The 15,553-nt window shown below is 51.9% G+C and overlaps 1 protein-coding gene across 3 annotated transcripts in view; it reads left to right on the top strand.

Moving 5' to 3' along the window:
• Nucleotides 1–1,970, top strand: part of ZFHX2 (zinc finger homeobox 2) — a 30,444-nt gene extending 28,474 nt beyond the window's left edge. For all 3 annotated transcript variants that reach the window (XM_046008428.1, XM_046008426.1, XM_046008427.1), the window contains exon 10: nt 2–1,970. In XM_046008428.1, the coding sequence (XP_045864384.1) occupies nt 2–981 (980 nt within the window). In that variant the 3' untranslated portion in view covers nt 982–1,970. The remainder of the gene's footprint in view (nt 1) is intronic.
• The last annotated feature ends 13,583 nt before the right edge of the window (nt 1,971–15,553 follow it).

Below are 15,553 nucleotides of genomic sequence, written 5' to 3'. Positions count from 1 at the left end.
GGCCCTGCAGCCTCCTCTGGCCTCCTCGGCCTCGCCACTTCAGTCCTGCCTGCCACCACAGTGGTCCAGACTGCTGGCCCAGGCTGCCCCTTACCTCAGAGACCTGTGCCTGAGCAAACTAACACCTCCACAGCAGGCACCACTGACCCTGCCCCAGGCCCCCCTACCGAGCCCTCTGGGGACAGAGTCTCTGGTGAGCGAAAGCCAGTGGCAGCCCCCACCAACTCCTCCACCGACGCCCTCAAGAACCTCAAAGCACTGAAGGCTACTGTCCCAGCCCTCTTGGGGGGCCAATTCCTGCCCTTCCCATTGCCCCCTGCTGGGGGGGCGACACCACCAGCTGTCTTTGGCCCCCAGTTGCAGGGGGCCTACTTCCAACAGCTCTATGGCATGAAGAAGGGGCTATTTCCCATGAACCCCGTGATACCTCAGACCCTCATCGGACTGCTCCCCAATGCCCTCCTCCAGCCACCACCCCAGCCCCCCGAGCCTACAGCCACAGCGCCTCCAAAGCCGCCTGAACTGGCTGTTGCAGGGGAGGGGGAGGCCGGGGAGGCCGAGGAGCTGCTGTCGGCCAGTACCGGCATCTCCACCGTGGATGTGACCCACCGTTATCTGTGCCGCCAGTGCAAGATGGCATTCGATGGGGAGGCCCCAGCCACTGCTCACCAGAGATCCTTCTGCTTCTTTGGGCGGGGCTCTGGGGGTTCTGTGCCCCCCCCACTGCGGGTGCCCATCTGCACCTACCACTGCCTGGCATGTGAGGTGCTGCTGAGTGGGCACGAAGCCCTGGCCTCCCACCTGCGCTCCTTGGCCCATAGGCGCAAGGCGGCCCCGCCCCCAGGGGGCCCAGCCATCACCATCACCAACGCCGCCACTGCCGCCACGGCTGCTGTGGCTTTTGCCAAAGAGGAAGCAAGATTACCTCACACGGACTCCAACCCAAAAACTACTACTACCTCTACACTTCTAGCTTTATAAACAGATAAACCAAGATGGGGGGAGAGGGGAAGGCTTCAGGGCCCCCTCCCTTGCCCCAAGGGGTGTTTGGTGGGAGCTCAAATCCCCCACCCCCAACCCTTGGCTCCGCCCACCTCCTGGGAATCTTTCAATTCCCACCCTCAGTGGGCTTCACACACCCCACCTCCAGCAGAGTCCTGCCTCCTCCCCCTGCCCAAGCCCCCAAACACACACTGATCCTCTGCGGCTCCTTGCCCCACGTCTTCACAGACACATGCTCATTTGTCATCCTGATGGTCTGCTCATCTCTGCCCTGTCCACCGCACACGAGATCTGTCCTAGAATCCATCTTCCTACAACCTATCCCCACTGGATTCACCCCCCCAACACAGTCAGCCCCTGCAAATACACGTATGTCAGCCCATGCTGTTCCACTGACTGAGAAAACACCAAAAAAAAAAAGAAAAAGAAGAAAGGAAATAGAAAACCCAAGACGAAGAAGGGGGAAGGAAAACAAACTTTGCTACTCCCCCTTCTCTCTCCCTACCCCTTGTCTAGAGCACCACACAGCTCACAAACTTTCCAAATACCCAGTTGGCTCCCAAGGTTGGAGCCTGGGATGGGCAGGGAGCCCACAAAACTCTAACCAAAATGGAGGTTGGCAGGGGGGAGAAGTGCTCACAGCTCACTCCCCACATTCCTCCTTCCTGACCCTCTCCTTGCCTGACAGGAGCCCCTGCGGCCTGGACTCTAGGGGAAGCCGCCGCCAGGAACCCCTCTGCCAAACCCCACCCTGTACCCTGGGAACTGCAGTAACTTATTCTCAAAGGCTTTAAACACAGAGATCCTCTCAGCAGCCGTGGGCCCGCCCCTTGTCCCAGCCCTGCCATGTGGGGGGTTCCAACCTCCGGGACCAGCGCTGCCCACCAACGGCAAATCCAAAGTTCTTTTAAAAAAACTGAAACACACACACAACCAAAAAAAAAAATAAAAAAAAATAAAAAAGAGCAAGAGAGAGCACGCGTGCATATGTGCACGGGAGAGAGATGGAGACAGAGGAATGAACTAAAGTAAAACATAAACTTGGAAAATACAGAAAAAAAAACTGCAAACTCTCCCATCAAACAGGCGTTCCCCCCCCTCCCCGGTTTGTGTCCATTTTCCCCCATGTTAAGGGTTTCTTTAAACTACTAGTCTTGGGAAGAGCAAATGGCTTTTAAGTCCTTGCATGGGTATGGTGATCCTTGGGACAGAAAGCTTTGCAGCCTGACCCTAGCCAGCCCAGCTTCTGAGGCCAGGGTTGGCCATGGGGAGAAGAGCCCGGAGACTGGGAGAGACCCACCTTTGCCCTCTGAACTGAATATCAGGACTGCTAACACCTCTTTATTCCCAGCCACTAGTTAGGAAAGTCAATGTTGCCAAATGTATCTTGGCAGTCCCAGGAAGAAAGGGATGGGTGGACAGGATGTTATGGTTTCTGAATCTCAGGTATGCCTCCCTTTCCTACAGCTAACCACTGCTCCCTCTCATTCGCTTCTTTCATAAACCCCAACTTCTATTTCCGTGTCTAGTGTCCCCTTCACATTCCTGGTCACTTGAAATCCTTGCCTTTGTGGGGACCTTTATTCCCCACCTATGTTCTTCCTTCCTCCTGTGCCCTTGCCCTTCCTCCCCCCAGCAAGCAGCAGCTGCTCGGGGCACCACCCAGTCAGAGGCTGTCCCAGAAGGCCCACAGGGCTCGAGTTGAGGAGACAGCTCAGGGGGTGGGTGGGCTAGGCAATGATCAAAGCACAAGGCGAATCTGACAATGCTATCACCAAAGGAAACCAATGAAAAAGGAATGGGCTAGAAGAGACTTCCCCACCTCTAACATTGTTTCTGCTAGCATCAGATGGGAACCGGTGATCCCAAAGCCCAGCTACAGTGGCACAAGGTCGAAAAGCAGGTGTTTTATTTTGGCAAAGAAAAGCCTGCAAAAGTTCCCAGTCCTCCAGACAGTTTCTGCTACTGCCCTTGCCCAGGAGACCTCCCCTCTCGAGGTATTGCAAACTTTCTCGCTTTGGGCTTCTTCCACTACCCTCATCCATTTAATATGTGTGCACACAGTTCAGTCAGCCCTGGGATTTCCACCTCCTGGCCTGTCACTCTGCCCTGTGAACATGTTAATACCAAAGCAGAGGCTTATGTGCCGAAAAGATGGGAGAAAGGGGGAGGGAAAATCAGCCGAGTCCCTAGTGCCCACATGTTCTGTGAACCTCATTTCCCAATGCATTTCTAAATTTAAGAGCTCCAACTCTAGCAAACCGGGGTAGAGTACAAACAGTCCTTCCAGTGACACCAGTTACAAATGCAGGCCCCACCACGCTCTCATTCTTGCCGCCACCCTTCCCACCTCTCAGCCTCTCTCCTGTGTCCCTCCCTTCCTATCCTTTTCTTTTCCCATTGAAACTGTGTATAAAATTATTTTCTTAGCAGCATGTGTAGGTGGAAAGAAGCTTTTTCACTCTGCTTTCAGGGAATGTGACTTGTGTGTAAAAGTTGAAGACAAACAAAAAATTAGAAGAAAAGATAGGAGAGAAAGAAGAAACATTTTAAAAGAAAACTGGGGCAAACGCCTGGTACGGGATGATTAGAGGTGAGGTGTCGTGCATTTTTAGGAGTTTAGGACAGGTTGGCTGTCATTTGAACTGCAAATATTTTTACCAGGAATTAATATGGCCAGAAATCCCTCTTCTGCTTCCTCTTGCCCTCTCGCACGTTTTCTTACATGGGGACACCCTGGTCTACAGACACGGCATACGTGCACAGTAGGGGATGGGAGCTGACACTAAGCCACTGTCCTTACCAGAAGCCCTGTAACTTGAGAGACAAGAGTCTGCCTGACAGTAGAGTTAGGCATGCCATTCCATGTCCCCAGTGGCCGGAAGCCTTCCTCCACAACCCCATTCTCAGACCAAAAGTCCCCAGCAGCCACGCTCCTGCTTCAGAGATGCTCAGCGGGCCGTTCTGGTGGAAGGAAGGCCAGGTCTTCAGGCCCCATGCAGAAAATGCTAGAGGGGAACACCAGGTCACCCTGGGTAAACCCTGCTGCTTCTGGGGAGCAGCAGACCCAACTTAAATGCCTGGCATATAACACCTATTCTGTAACACAGGCCCCACCCCAACAACCCTAAAGTGAGCTTGAATCCTTGGCTTCTACTATTGGTCTTCCACAGCCTGGAGCAAAGAACTACGGTTTCTAACATACATGAGCCCTAAGGTGTCCAAATTCTGGTCCAGCCTATATTTACTACTAGGATCAATACCAGGAGACAGGAGGTGGATGGGAGTTTGGCTGTAATTACTCTAAACCAGAATCATATGGGGATGGGTTCAGATACCCCATTCTCAACTAGAATATGAGAAAAACCTAAAGCTACAGGAGCAAAATAGGCAGAGTCTGTAGTAGGGCCAGAAAAAAGAAACCCTTCTTCCCTCAACCCCCTAGTCCTTGGAGTGTCCTTACAGAAACATGCACAAGAACCAAGAAAGCCAGTATTCCAGACCCAATAGCACCCATCTGCTTAATTCCATCTATTTGTTCCTTAGCCATGTAGAGGGCTTATAGATCAGATCGCCAATTCCCCAAACCTCCAACAGCCTGGTTGTCTTAATGCACATTTTCTCATCTAATCATTCATCCCTGTATAGAAAATCACATCTGAAACACAGAGCTCTGTGTATACGACCGCACCAATGAAACAAGCATGCATGCCATCAGAAGCCAGCAGAGCCACACGGAGCACCGTCAGGGTACACACATGCTAGCAAGGATGGGCCCCATGGGCACAGAGGCCTGTGTAGGGACCTACACTTCCCGTAAGTACAACCAGCCTCCAGGACATATTCATTTCCTTTACATCCAACAGTAGGTGAGAATAAAATATAAACAGGGGAAATGTAACCAGAGTCAGGAAGGGTGACCAAATGCTGCAATCCATGGGAAAAGGACCTTCCATTCCTCTGCACTGTTACACTGGGGAGAGGAGAGGTAGAAGAGAAACCAGGAGGAAACTTTAAGGAAAACTCCTAGAAACAGGATTAAACTGGGCTGGGACCCTGTGTTATAGGAAGGGTAGGCACGAGGAGCCCTTCTCTCTAGGCTGCACTGGGAATCTAAAACACCAGTTGGGAACAACTAGTGAGCAACTTGTAAGCCCCGAGGATGTCCTTGAGGACTAAGGAAGAACTGCTCCAATGCCAAGGAACCCTTGCTACAAGAAGGGCTACAGACCCAGTCTGCAGGAGAACAGCCTGGATACATTGTGAAAAGGGCAGATGAAAGAAAATCCAGACAGAAGACATTCAGAGAAGATCTAGACCGCGGCTCATCAAGTCTGGGGAGAGATGGGAAGTGATCCCAGGGAAAGCGTCCAGCGCGAGACCACATGTTATGGGCAGAGTGTGTAATTGCGTGAGGACCCACCCTGTCATTCTCCGTCATACAGAGGGCTCAGCCAACCTTCCACACAAAGGACAGACAAGAAGTAAATGGCATTATTCCTGGTCAGTAGTCTGAGCCTGGTGTTTCCTGCAGCTCTCCAGCCACAGAACAGTGTCTGGCTAGAAGCTAGTGGGGAAGCAGGCTGATTATAAGTGTACCAGAAGGAAGGTAATGGGGAAAGGTGACCTGGGATCGACATTTTTCTTCTTTTTTTTTTTTTTTTAAAGAAATCGCTACACCCAATGTGGGGCTCAAACTCATGACCCCAAGTTCAAATGTCAGATGCTCCACCAGCTAAGCCAGCCAGGCGCCCCCACCCCCGGGGTTGACTCTTAATCTTACCAACCACCACACATGGACTTTTACACACAAACAATGGCTAAAACACTTAAAGAGGTCATCAGTAGGAGCTCGGATGCCCCATATCCACAATCCTTCCCTGATATCCAACCTTATACCATGTCTTCTCCACTGGACTTGAATGACCCACACTGTGCTCATTCCCACCAAGTGCTCAAACAACAGCATTGTTTGCATCTTGCTAGGTATCTGCAGTAAGCGAGGCCCTATACTCTGTCCACCCAGGACACAGACCTGTCTCCAAGAAGCAGTGTAATTAGGACTCATGCTGTTCTGAGCCACAGAAGCCACACAAATCTTACTGTTCCAAAGACAGCCATCCTCCTGGCCGTGCTCCTAACCTAGTGGTTCTCAGTGGTGAGGTTTCAAAAACACAGGGAAACTGCCCACCAGAATTCAGAAGTGTTCCCTAAGGGATTCTTCTGTGATAACTATTGCCAGTGAGAAGCATGGTTCTGACAGGCTAAATCTGCCTGGTTTGACCTCATGATCTGTCCTATTCATCCTGCTGCTCCTACTCACAACACACTGACACACATCCCACAACACATGTATCACAGGCATGACAGCATAAAGACATGCCTTTGGTTGGGGAGGAAGATGAAAGATGCCAAAGGCCTAGAGAAGCCCAGACTAGGGTTAACCATCTACAGGTGACTGCCACATCTCAGAACACTCTCCAAGTTCTGTCTACATGCAGCGTGGTCGCCCGAGCGCTGGCTTCAAATGCACATTTCTGAACCACACTTCAGATTTGCTGAGTTGGAAACTCCTAAAGTGACCCCATGCTCTCTGGAGTACAAGAAGCCCTGATTTGGGCTGCTCAGCCCATACACACCTGTAGACCTGCCCCTTACTCTCCAGCACCCAGACCCAACCCTGCTCCACCAGGGGTACCACCAGGGGCCCAACATCACCTCAGCTTTGTCTTCCCCAATACCCTGCCGTCACCCCCACCGCCTGGGACTCTGTCTTCTGCTTATGTTGGCTATTCTTGAACAGGAGAAAAGAAACATTGTCCACTCACCCATTTGGCTGAGTGTCTCCCTGCTTTTTCCTCTGCTGTGGAAACCATCTCCCTTCTTCTGAAGCTGGCATCCACTTCCAGAAATGCTGGAACCAGAGCTCCCCCAACCCTAAGCAGTTCAGTCCAGCATGGCAATGGCTTGACTTTCCTCTGGGCAGGTCCTATCCTCCGTCAGAGCCACCCAGCCTCCCTCAGTATCACCCAGAGCCAAAGCTTCTACCCACGTATCTTCCTAGTTACTAATCCACGGCTTCTGGCTACCCAGAAAACCCAACCTACTAGAAGTTCTTCCAGATGGAGGCCCAAGTGCTGGCACTGTGCCAATTTTGTGGCACTGCCAAGGGAACTGCCCCTGGAGGCACAGCGGTGGTCTGTGTCACCACAGATGCTGGGGCCTCCCCTCCTAAGAGCCTTCCTTTCTACAAGGGCTCATTGCTGATCTGTGGTTTCCCTTCCAGGGGTGGATTTCAAAGACATGGACACGTATCCAAATTCTACCTAACTGGGGTGCCATTGAGAAACTCCTAAACACTAAATCTCCCCAAACAGTGTTTCTGGAAGGACGAGTCCCAGGTGCCTTTGTATTCCTTATACCTGCCTACCTCTCTAGGCCAAGAGCACCTCTTCATTTTTCTAGGACTGTTATTGAATATGGGCCTTTTAACCAGGGAGGAAGAACTGATTCATCTCAACCACAGCTCAGCCAATCACAAGGCAGACGAAATACGCACAGGCACAAAACACCCCACTACCTGCCAGCAAGGCCTGAGGGTCCCTCCCTCCTACTTCTCTTCCAGCCTCTTCTGGCACCGGCTTTGTGGCAACACAGTTGGCTGGCCTCTCTATAGCTCTCATTCACCCTGCTGGTATTTTTTTCTGTCCTCACTGCCCAGAAAGGTGGACAGGCCATTGGCCTGGTGCCTTGAATTTGGCTTCTTGCCTGTGCCCTTGTCCCTCTGTGCTCCAGCTTCCCCTGAAAGAGTTGCTCAAACACGGAGTATGGTAGCAGGTAACCCCCCTTCTGGGGGGCAGTAAGGTGGGAGGGAGGTGGGTGTCTGGTTGGGGTTGGCGGGAGTACTGACGCAGTGAGCTGTTGAGGGTCCGGTCTCCTGCCACCCCCCAGCACAGAGCTCTGCCCGATGCCCAGCTTGCCTAGGTGCGCCCCCTCTCTCTCTGCCGCCAAGTGGCGGTCGTGAGCACGTTTGGCGGCTTGGGGTTTGCCGCAGTGCCAGGATCGGAGACACTATTCACGTGCCAGTGCAGCACTGCCAAGCGTGGCAGCGTCTAGTTGGTTGGGTGCCAAGCAATAGGACCCAGATGGTGATAGAGAGATGAAAGAGGGGTGAAGGGGAGGGAGTGGGAGGACAGGAAGGCACCAGGGAGAAAATCAGATACCTCACTTGTTAGAGCGAAAGTCCAAATGGGAAAGGTGCCCTTCCCCTTCTAGATCCCAGCTCAGCAAGCAAGCCCCACCCCGCCCCCACCCCACGCGCACAGTGACATACACAGACCAGGCAGGAGGATTTGGCCATCTTCAGCAGGAAACTGGCCGGGGGCCAGACAGGACTGCCAGCGCTCTCCGTCCTTCTTCCTTGGGGTCTTGGCAATGGCGCACGTCCTCCTTTGTGTCCTCACGCCTCTCTCCGTCTGTTGCTCCACTCCCCATGCCTAAGAGGGAACAGGAAGGAGGTCCTGGCAGAAAAAAGTCTGTTCTCCTAAACAACTCATAAACACACACACACATACACCCCAACATCTCACCTCCCTTCTCACTCCTGGCACAGCCACCCTCTCAAGCAGATTGGCAAGAGGCACTGCCCCGCTTCTTCCTTCCACACAATGCCAGAGCCTGTGCCAGCCTCCTCAGACAGTGCCAGCACCCACGGCCGCATGCCCGTGTCCCCATGCTTTTCACAAAGGGCCAGACTGCCAGCCCCGAGGAGCTCTCCCCAGGGATCAGTGGCACGGTCCCTCCTTCTGGCTCTTAGACACTTTCTTGGCACTTCCCTGGCTACTCTTTCCACCACTTTACTTCCCCAGACTGGAAGAAGGCTGACTACCTCCTAGTCAACCGTTTCTCAGAGCTAAGCTCCAGAGGGACAGCAAGATCATTAACATCCCCCTGCCCCTCCTCTCTGCCTCCTGGGGCCCCTATTCCCACTGCCCCAGCTCGGGGCACCAGAATGATGGGTGTGATGCCAATGGCTCCCAGGTAGCGATGCTTCCTCTCAGAGCACCAGGACTCCTACCGCCGCCCCCCTCCCCATTCGCCTCCTCCCATCTCCGCAGGCACGAGGGTGGCAGCCGCAGTGCCAATGCCTAGAAGCAGGCAGCACGAAGCAACCCATGCACCCTGCTCTGCCCTCCCAGGCCCCGCACCTCTCCCCTCCTTCTTCCCCTCCATCCCTCTGTCCTTCTGGTTGGACACAGATTGGCAACTGCAGTGCCAACCCCCACCCATGCCCAGGAGGCTTACATACAGCACGCGCTTATGCGTACATGTACATGCGCACACACACACACATACACACACACGGCCCCATGAGTGCCAGGCAGCGGTGGCAGACACACAGCAATGCATAGTGACGGGTATACCCGAGGAGGCAGCCAGATTCGGCACCTGATCCAGCACCCGTTTGGGATTGGGTGGGTAGGCGGGCGGGCAGGCGGGCGGAGGGGTGATGGAGGCAGACGATGGCCCTAGGTTGGCAGCCGATAGAGCGGGGAGAATGGAGGGAACAGATGCTCTTTGCCCAGCCTCCCTCCCTCTCTCTCGGAGATCAGTGCCAAGCTGGGGGGATGGGAAGAGGGGAGGATGGGGGAAGGGTGGCATTTGGAAAGCTGGCAGGCGGGGGCGGGGGGGGGGGGGGAGCTGGGTCCGCCCAGGCTGGGCAGTGCCGGCACTGGCTGCTGCCTCTCCACTCTGCCATCTGTCTCACTTCTCTCCCCACCCCCTTTTTCTCTCTTTCTCTCTCCTTCATCCACAGCAAACCGAACGGAAAACAGGGTCCTCATTCCGCCCACCCCCAACCTCTGTCAGACCCCCTCACCTCCTCCCCACAACTCACCACACCATACCACCACCAAGCCATCTGTGCTCTCTCCTCCTGGCTCGGTCACCTTCTTTCACTCGCCTCCGCCCTCATACCAAAACAGGTGCAATGTTTTAAAAATATATATATACACATATATTATAAAAAGCAACTTAAAAAAAAAACACACAATTTTCCTTGGGAATGTCCTGTCCTTCTGAGTCTGGGTCCTCGGTGCCAATATTTATGGCAAGCAGAGGGAGGGGACCCTGTCCTCAGCAGGTGCCCATGAATCCCATGCCAGGGAGGAGGGGTGGCTGGGGTGGGGTGGGGGCGGGGTGGGGTATCGGGAGAGCTCTCTTCTCTCTGCGCCTGTGGTGTTTTTTTTTTTTTTCTCCTCTTCCACTTCCGGAGCAGATTCAAATAGATCTAGAGCCTTCCCCACCCCCAGTTCCCAGGGCCCCTGTGCCCTTCTCTCCCTGCTTTTGAATTTATTCCTCGATCACCCTCTCCTTTTGGTGTGTGTGTGTGCGTGTGTGTCCGTGTGCGTGCGTGCCGAGTGTCTGCATCCATGGCGGTGGGCACTCTGCCAGCCACCACGCAGCCATCTGCAATGCCTTCTGCAGCCTCCGCTCTTTCTCCTTGCCACCTCCAGCCCCAAGCTTCCCTGCACCCCAGCTCTCTATCCCCCCCATCATTAATTAGCTACTGAATTAATTAAATTGTGAATGCTAATTAACATTCCTACAGGGCAGGCTGCCAGGCTGGAGGGCAGCAGGGGTGTGAAGAGGGGATTGGGAGATTGGGATAGGGGAAGGGAAAGGAGAGCCTGTCTGCTTACAAGAGCAGTGGGAGATGAAAAGAACCCAAAAAAGGACGAAGGAGAGAGGGCAGAGTGATGAGACATGCGTGTGGAAAATGGGGTGTAAAAACAGAGTCCAAGGGAGTGCAACACAGCCCTTCCTGCCCAAATAGGACAGCTAATTCCTCCTCCTCCTCAAGCTTACCTTTCATCCCACGAAGTATATACTCCTTAGGTGGGGGACTCCAGCAGCTTTCTTCCCGTCTCTTACAGAAAATCAATCCCACACCAGAGTCAACAGCTACTACCTGTCAATCCAGCCACAATGATCCTTAGACCAGGTCACCAGAAGGAAGCTCTGGGCCCAGAGAAGCCCATGTTGACTTGTCTTTCTCTACCTCTCTGTCAAGGTGAAGGGGACAATCTGTGAGCATCTGCTGCAGGAGGGCATGGGGGACTGATATGGGGAACTCTGAGGGGTGTCAATTCAAGGGGATTTCAATAGCAATTAGCAAAAATCATTGGCACTGCCTGCAAGGCTGCACTAGGGAGACTGTGACAAAAGACTGCCTGTCTTTGGGATTCCAGAGTAGGAAGAGCGGAAACATTCCTACCCACCTCGAAGGTCAAGAATTTGTGACCTTTGTAGAAAGAATAAGGGCCACCTAACTTGCAATTGTTTCTGGTTTTAGAGAAAGAGAGACACCCGTACAGGGAAACTTCCGTAGGTGCTCTATGAAACACTGATCTGATGGACTGCTCCTTAGAAAAATGGATCCCATGACCAGATTTGTTTGGGAAATTCTGTTTATTCCCCCTCTAAGAGATTCAAAATGCATACTGGTATATCAAGGCTCCGAGAAGTCCTGTGAAAAAAGAAAATGTTGGATGTGTTTAACCCACAGATACTCAATGTCACTGGGCCACGGAATCCTCATTTTTGTATTTTCTCATTTAATTAATTTTATTCACACAGCAGTGTTCCAGTTTGGGGAAAGCTCTCTTGAGTGATCAGGTGTGGTTGTGGCCTGAAAGCTAGCAGACAGACTAGCAGGCCCCAGGTCAGCAGCCTCCCAACAGTCCACGAACAAAGGAATAGCATCCAGGCTCTGGTCTTCTAAATGCAATACACCAGCCATAACAATCTTTAGAACCACAGACCTATACTTTTCAGAGCTGGAGAGAGACCTTAGTAACCATTTCCTGATTTTACAGTAGAAGCAAATGAGACTCAGAAAGGTGAAGTGATTTGCCTAAGGTCACAGAGCCGCTAGGTGATAGCACTGACATCAGGACCGAGATTTCCTGACCTCTGGAACAGGGGAGGACTTAAAAGTCTGGGACCAGGCTGCTGTGGGATTTACCAGTAACCTGTGCTCTTGAAGAGCTTCACCCAGACGCCTTCCCTCCTGCGGACTGAGGCCCGGGCCTGGTCTTTTCCACCGCTGCCCTCTGCCTTCACCCCCATCTTTGGAATCCCCAGCCTTTCCCTGCCTCTGGAGAGTTTAGTCTATCTTGTTGTGGAAGTGGGAATGGGGGCAGGAGTTTGTATGTCACAAAAGCTCCCAAGTGCTTCTGATACCATGGATTCAGAACTTGTCTTCTGGGGTGCCCCCATCCCTGCCCCCCACTATATAATACTGGTTTTAAGCCAAAGCTTCTACTCCCTCCCAACCTAAATCTCCTTCTGGTCAAGAAACGCCAAGTGCCTCCCAGGACACCTCCTGCTGTATTCCTAACAACCTTCCCTTTGCCTGTCCTCACTCTGGCGTCTGCAGTCCCCGAGGTCCCTTCACCTCTCCAGAGAGGTTAGGCACCTCTCCAGGAGCTGGAGGGACTCCTGACTCACTAGTGAGGTGGCCTTGGGGCCAGCTTCAGAGACGTGCCAGGGCCCACAGCCTCTCTGAGCTTCTGAACATCCATCCTCCTTCCACAGTGTGAGCCTCTCTTTCCCTGCAAGGCTCTTTGGGGAAATAGAAACAGGAGAAAGGTGAGAGTCTAGATTATTTCAAAGTTGAAGAATATTACCAAATTGTTTTTGCTTTCTATTGTGTGAGCCAGCCCCACTTTACACCCACATTCCCCATGGGTAACCCCCAAACAACTTCCTAAGAATGACAACTCTCTTCACAGGATAACTCACTACCCCATTTTAAACGGAGAAAAGCTTCGAAATACAAGTTTGATTTGCCAAAGAAATTTACGTCCAAATATCCAGGAATGATGAGGTCCTTCTTTTGGATCTCTAAAAAAGTCTACACAAGTGCCGGCTGACCCCATCTCCTCCTTCCTTTCTGCGTTTCTGATGGGATAGCCCCTGGCACTGGGCTAGCAGAGCCACCTCGGAGTGTGACCCACTGTCCACCTGCTAACTACACCTTTAGCTGAGGAACCACTCAATAAAGGGAGGACAAAGAGGAGTCAACTACCCAACCACAGAGTCAGAGGTAAACCTAGATGTTCTCACAGGACACATTTTTTTTTTAAAGAAAGTATTTCAGGTATTTCAGAAAGAATTGGGTGGCATCTTTGCTAAATTACTCCCCTCCGGTAAGTGGCCAGTGACAGGCCAAAGTCCAGCTCTCCAGGGTCAGGGATTTCAAGCTGGTTCACTTTCCCTTCTAGAGCCTGTTTCACCTAACACCCAGGGACTGAGCCACTGTCAGTAGCAGAGGCTCTCCAAAGCTGCAATATAAATGATGATTATTCTATTATCAAATAACATTGCCAAGCCTGGCCGGCTCCCTACAACAGTGGCGGCGGAGGCGAGCTACAAAATTCAATATTGATAAACTGTATATTGTCTTCTAGAACCATCACTCTGCTTGACAGCCACTCTCTAAGCCTCCCACCATTAGCAGCAAAGAGGGAGATACTGGTTAGTGATGGCCCTGAGGGCGGGGGGTGGGGGGAGCAGGGCAATAAGGCAGAGGGAAAAGCAAAGGGGCCCAGAAACCTCAGGGAAGAAGTCCTCAGAGCCCACCACTTCTGCAGACTCTAACACGAACCAGCCTACTCTGACCCTTCAGGCTCTGTCCTGACCTATCCTTCTGGAGGGTTAATCTGGAACAAAACTGCCCGGAAGAACAGAACACTGGTGAACAGGAAGGGGGGCCTACAATCTAGTCCCATCTCTGCCATGCCTTCAAATGGCACTTCTCTTCCCTGTAGTCACATTAAAGATAGGGGAAGGTACCTACACTTCAGTCCAGTCGTTGCATTGTTCGCTGTGCTGGTGTGCATCTCTCCAGAGAGATGCCTAGCCAGCTCCCTGCCCTCCTCCTGCTCTTTGCCCAGGAGGCCTACCTGACTGCCCTACTTAGTACTGATGCTTGCCCCCACCCAGCCCCTTCACCCTGCTCTACTCTTTTCTTCCGTTTCATCTATTACCTCCTAACGTATAGTTGACTTATTTACATAATGTTTATTGTTTATTTTCTATTTCTTACCTCTGGCATGTAACTCCACCACAACAGAGATATTTGCTTTATTCATGAATATATCCCAAACACCAGTAACAATGCCTGACACATAGAAAGTAGGTGCTCAATATATATTTGCTGAACGAATGAAGCTAAGGTTAGAATGGTTCATGTTTCAGTCAGACCCACCTGACTATTTCTCCATTTGGGGCTAGGGGCAGGGAGAAATGGGCTACCCATTTCAGTGCTCTCCACCTTCTGGCAGGATGGCTAGTGGATGGCCCACATCCTCCTCCATCCCTATTACAGCCTGAAGAACATGACACTCAGGAAAACCCGGATATTTAAGTGGGATGTTTACTGCTGAACCCCAAGCACCTGCCTGACTTGCACTCCATCCGGTCACTTAGCCCTCCTCCAAACTTCGGTGTCCCTCTCCAGGCCATCCGGGAGGGGGTTGCTCAACCTCTAACACCATGATTCTCCAACATGAGTAAGGCTATGACTTACCCGATTAGCTTATAACGCTTACTAGCAGACTACCTTCCAGAGACTGATTCAACTAAATGGGGAAGGACCCAGAAATGTGCATTTTTAAAGACTCTCCCCAATCCTCAAGGTGACTGTAATGACAGGTGTCATTTGGGCCACACTGTGAGTATCTCTGGTGCGGACAGAGAGCTAGAGGACTTATTATGTGAGCCTTATAGCTGTCTCTTCTCTGATTCTACCCAATTCCAGTATGTGGCTCTGCCCAGGACTAGGATCAAAAGAAATGGATCTATGCAATGGACCTGCCATTTTCTTTCCATCAGAGCTTCAGAAATTTAAAACAGCCCCTGGAGAAATCTAGGAAAAAAAAAAAAGCGAGGAGGTAGAGGAGAGTGGCAGTGTGAAGCTAAGGTGAAGCATGTCTCCTGGGTAAGGCCATATCCCAGAGTGTCTTGACTCTGTATCTTCTATTTTCAACAGCCTCTCTGGCCATTAGGGGCTAAGTTTAAATATCTCATCTTGGAAAGTAAACTGGTGAAAATGAGCGTGTCTAGACTGATGGAAGTTTGTCCATTTTATGTGGGGAAATCTAGCCTAAGCCAGGGGAGTGGCCTAGGTCTCACTCAGCTCAACTGGAGTGCTTCCAAATGCCAGACCCAACACAGACTATTGCCCAGACAGGATCTAATGGACAGAGCTGAAGGTGACTCAACCTTCTAATCACCAAGGGAACAACTCCTTGGAGCAACTCTACCTGTCCAGAAAGGGCGACTGTTAAGCTGATGTTCCCAAAAGGATGACACACCAATGACACCATCAATCAAATCTCAGCACAGCTTTCTGGATCCCCTAAGACAGAAGCTTGGAACAAAGGAAACAAGCCAGCAGCAAGAAGGGATACCATGGCTGTCCCAGGGTTCTAGGAGCAGGATGAGGGCTCTGTGAGCCTAGGTGTAAAGGCATCTAAGTAGAGGA

The sequence above is a fragment of the Meles meles genome, chromosome 6 (genome assembly GCF_922984935.1).
Source record: "Meles meles chromosome 6, mMelMel3.1 paternal haplotype, whole genome shotgun sequence".
NCBI lineage: Eukaryota > Metazoa > Chordata > Mammalia > Carnivora > Mustelidae > Meles > Meles meles.
This window is presented reverse-complemented; position numbering and strand designations above follow the sequence as displayed.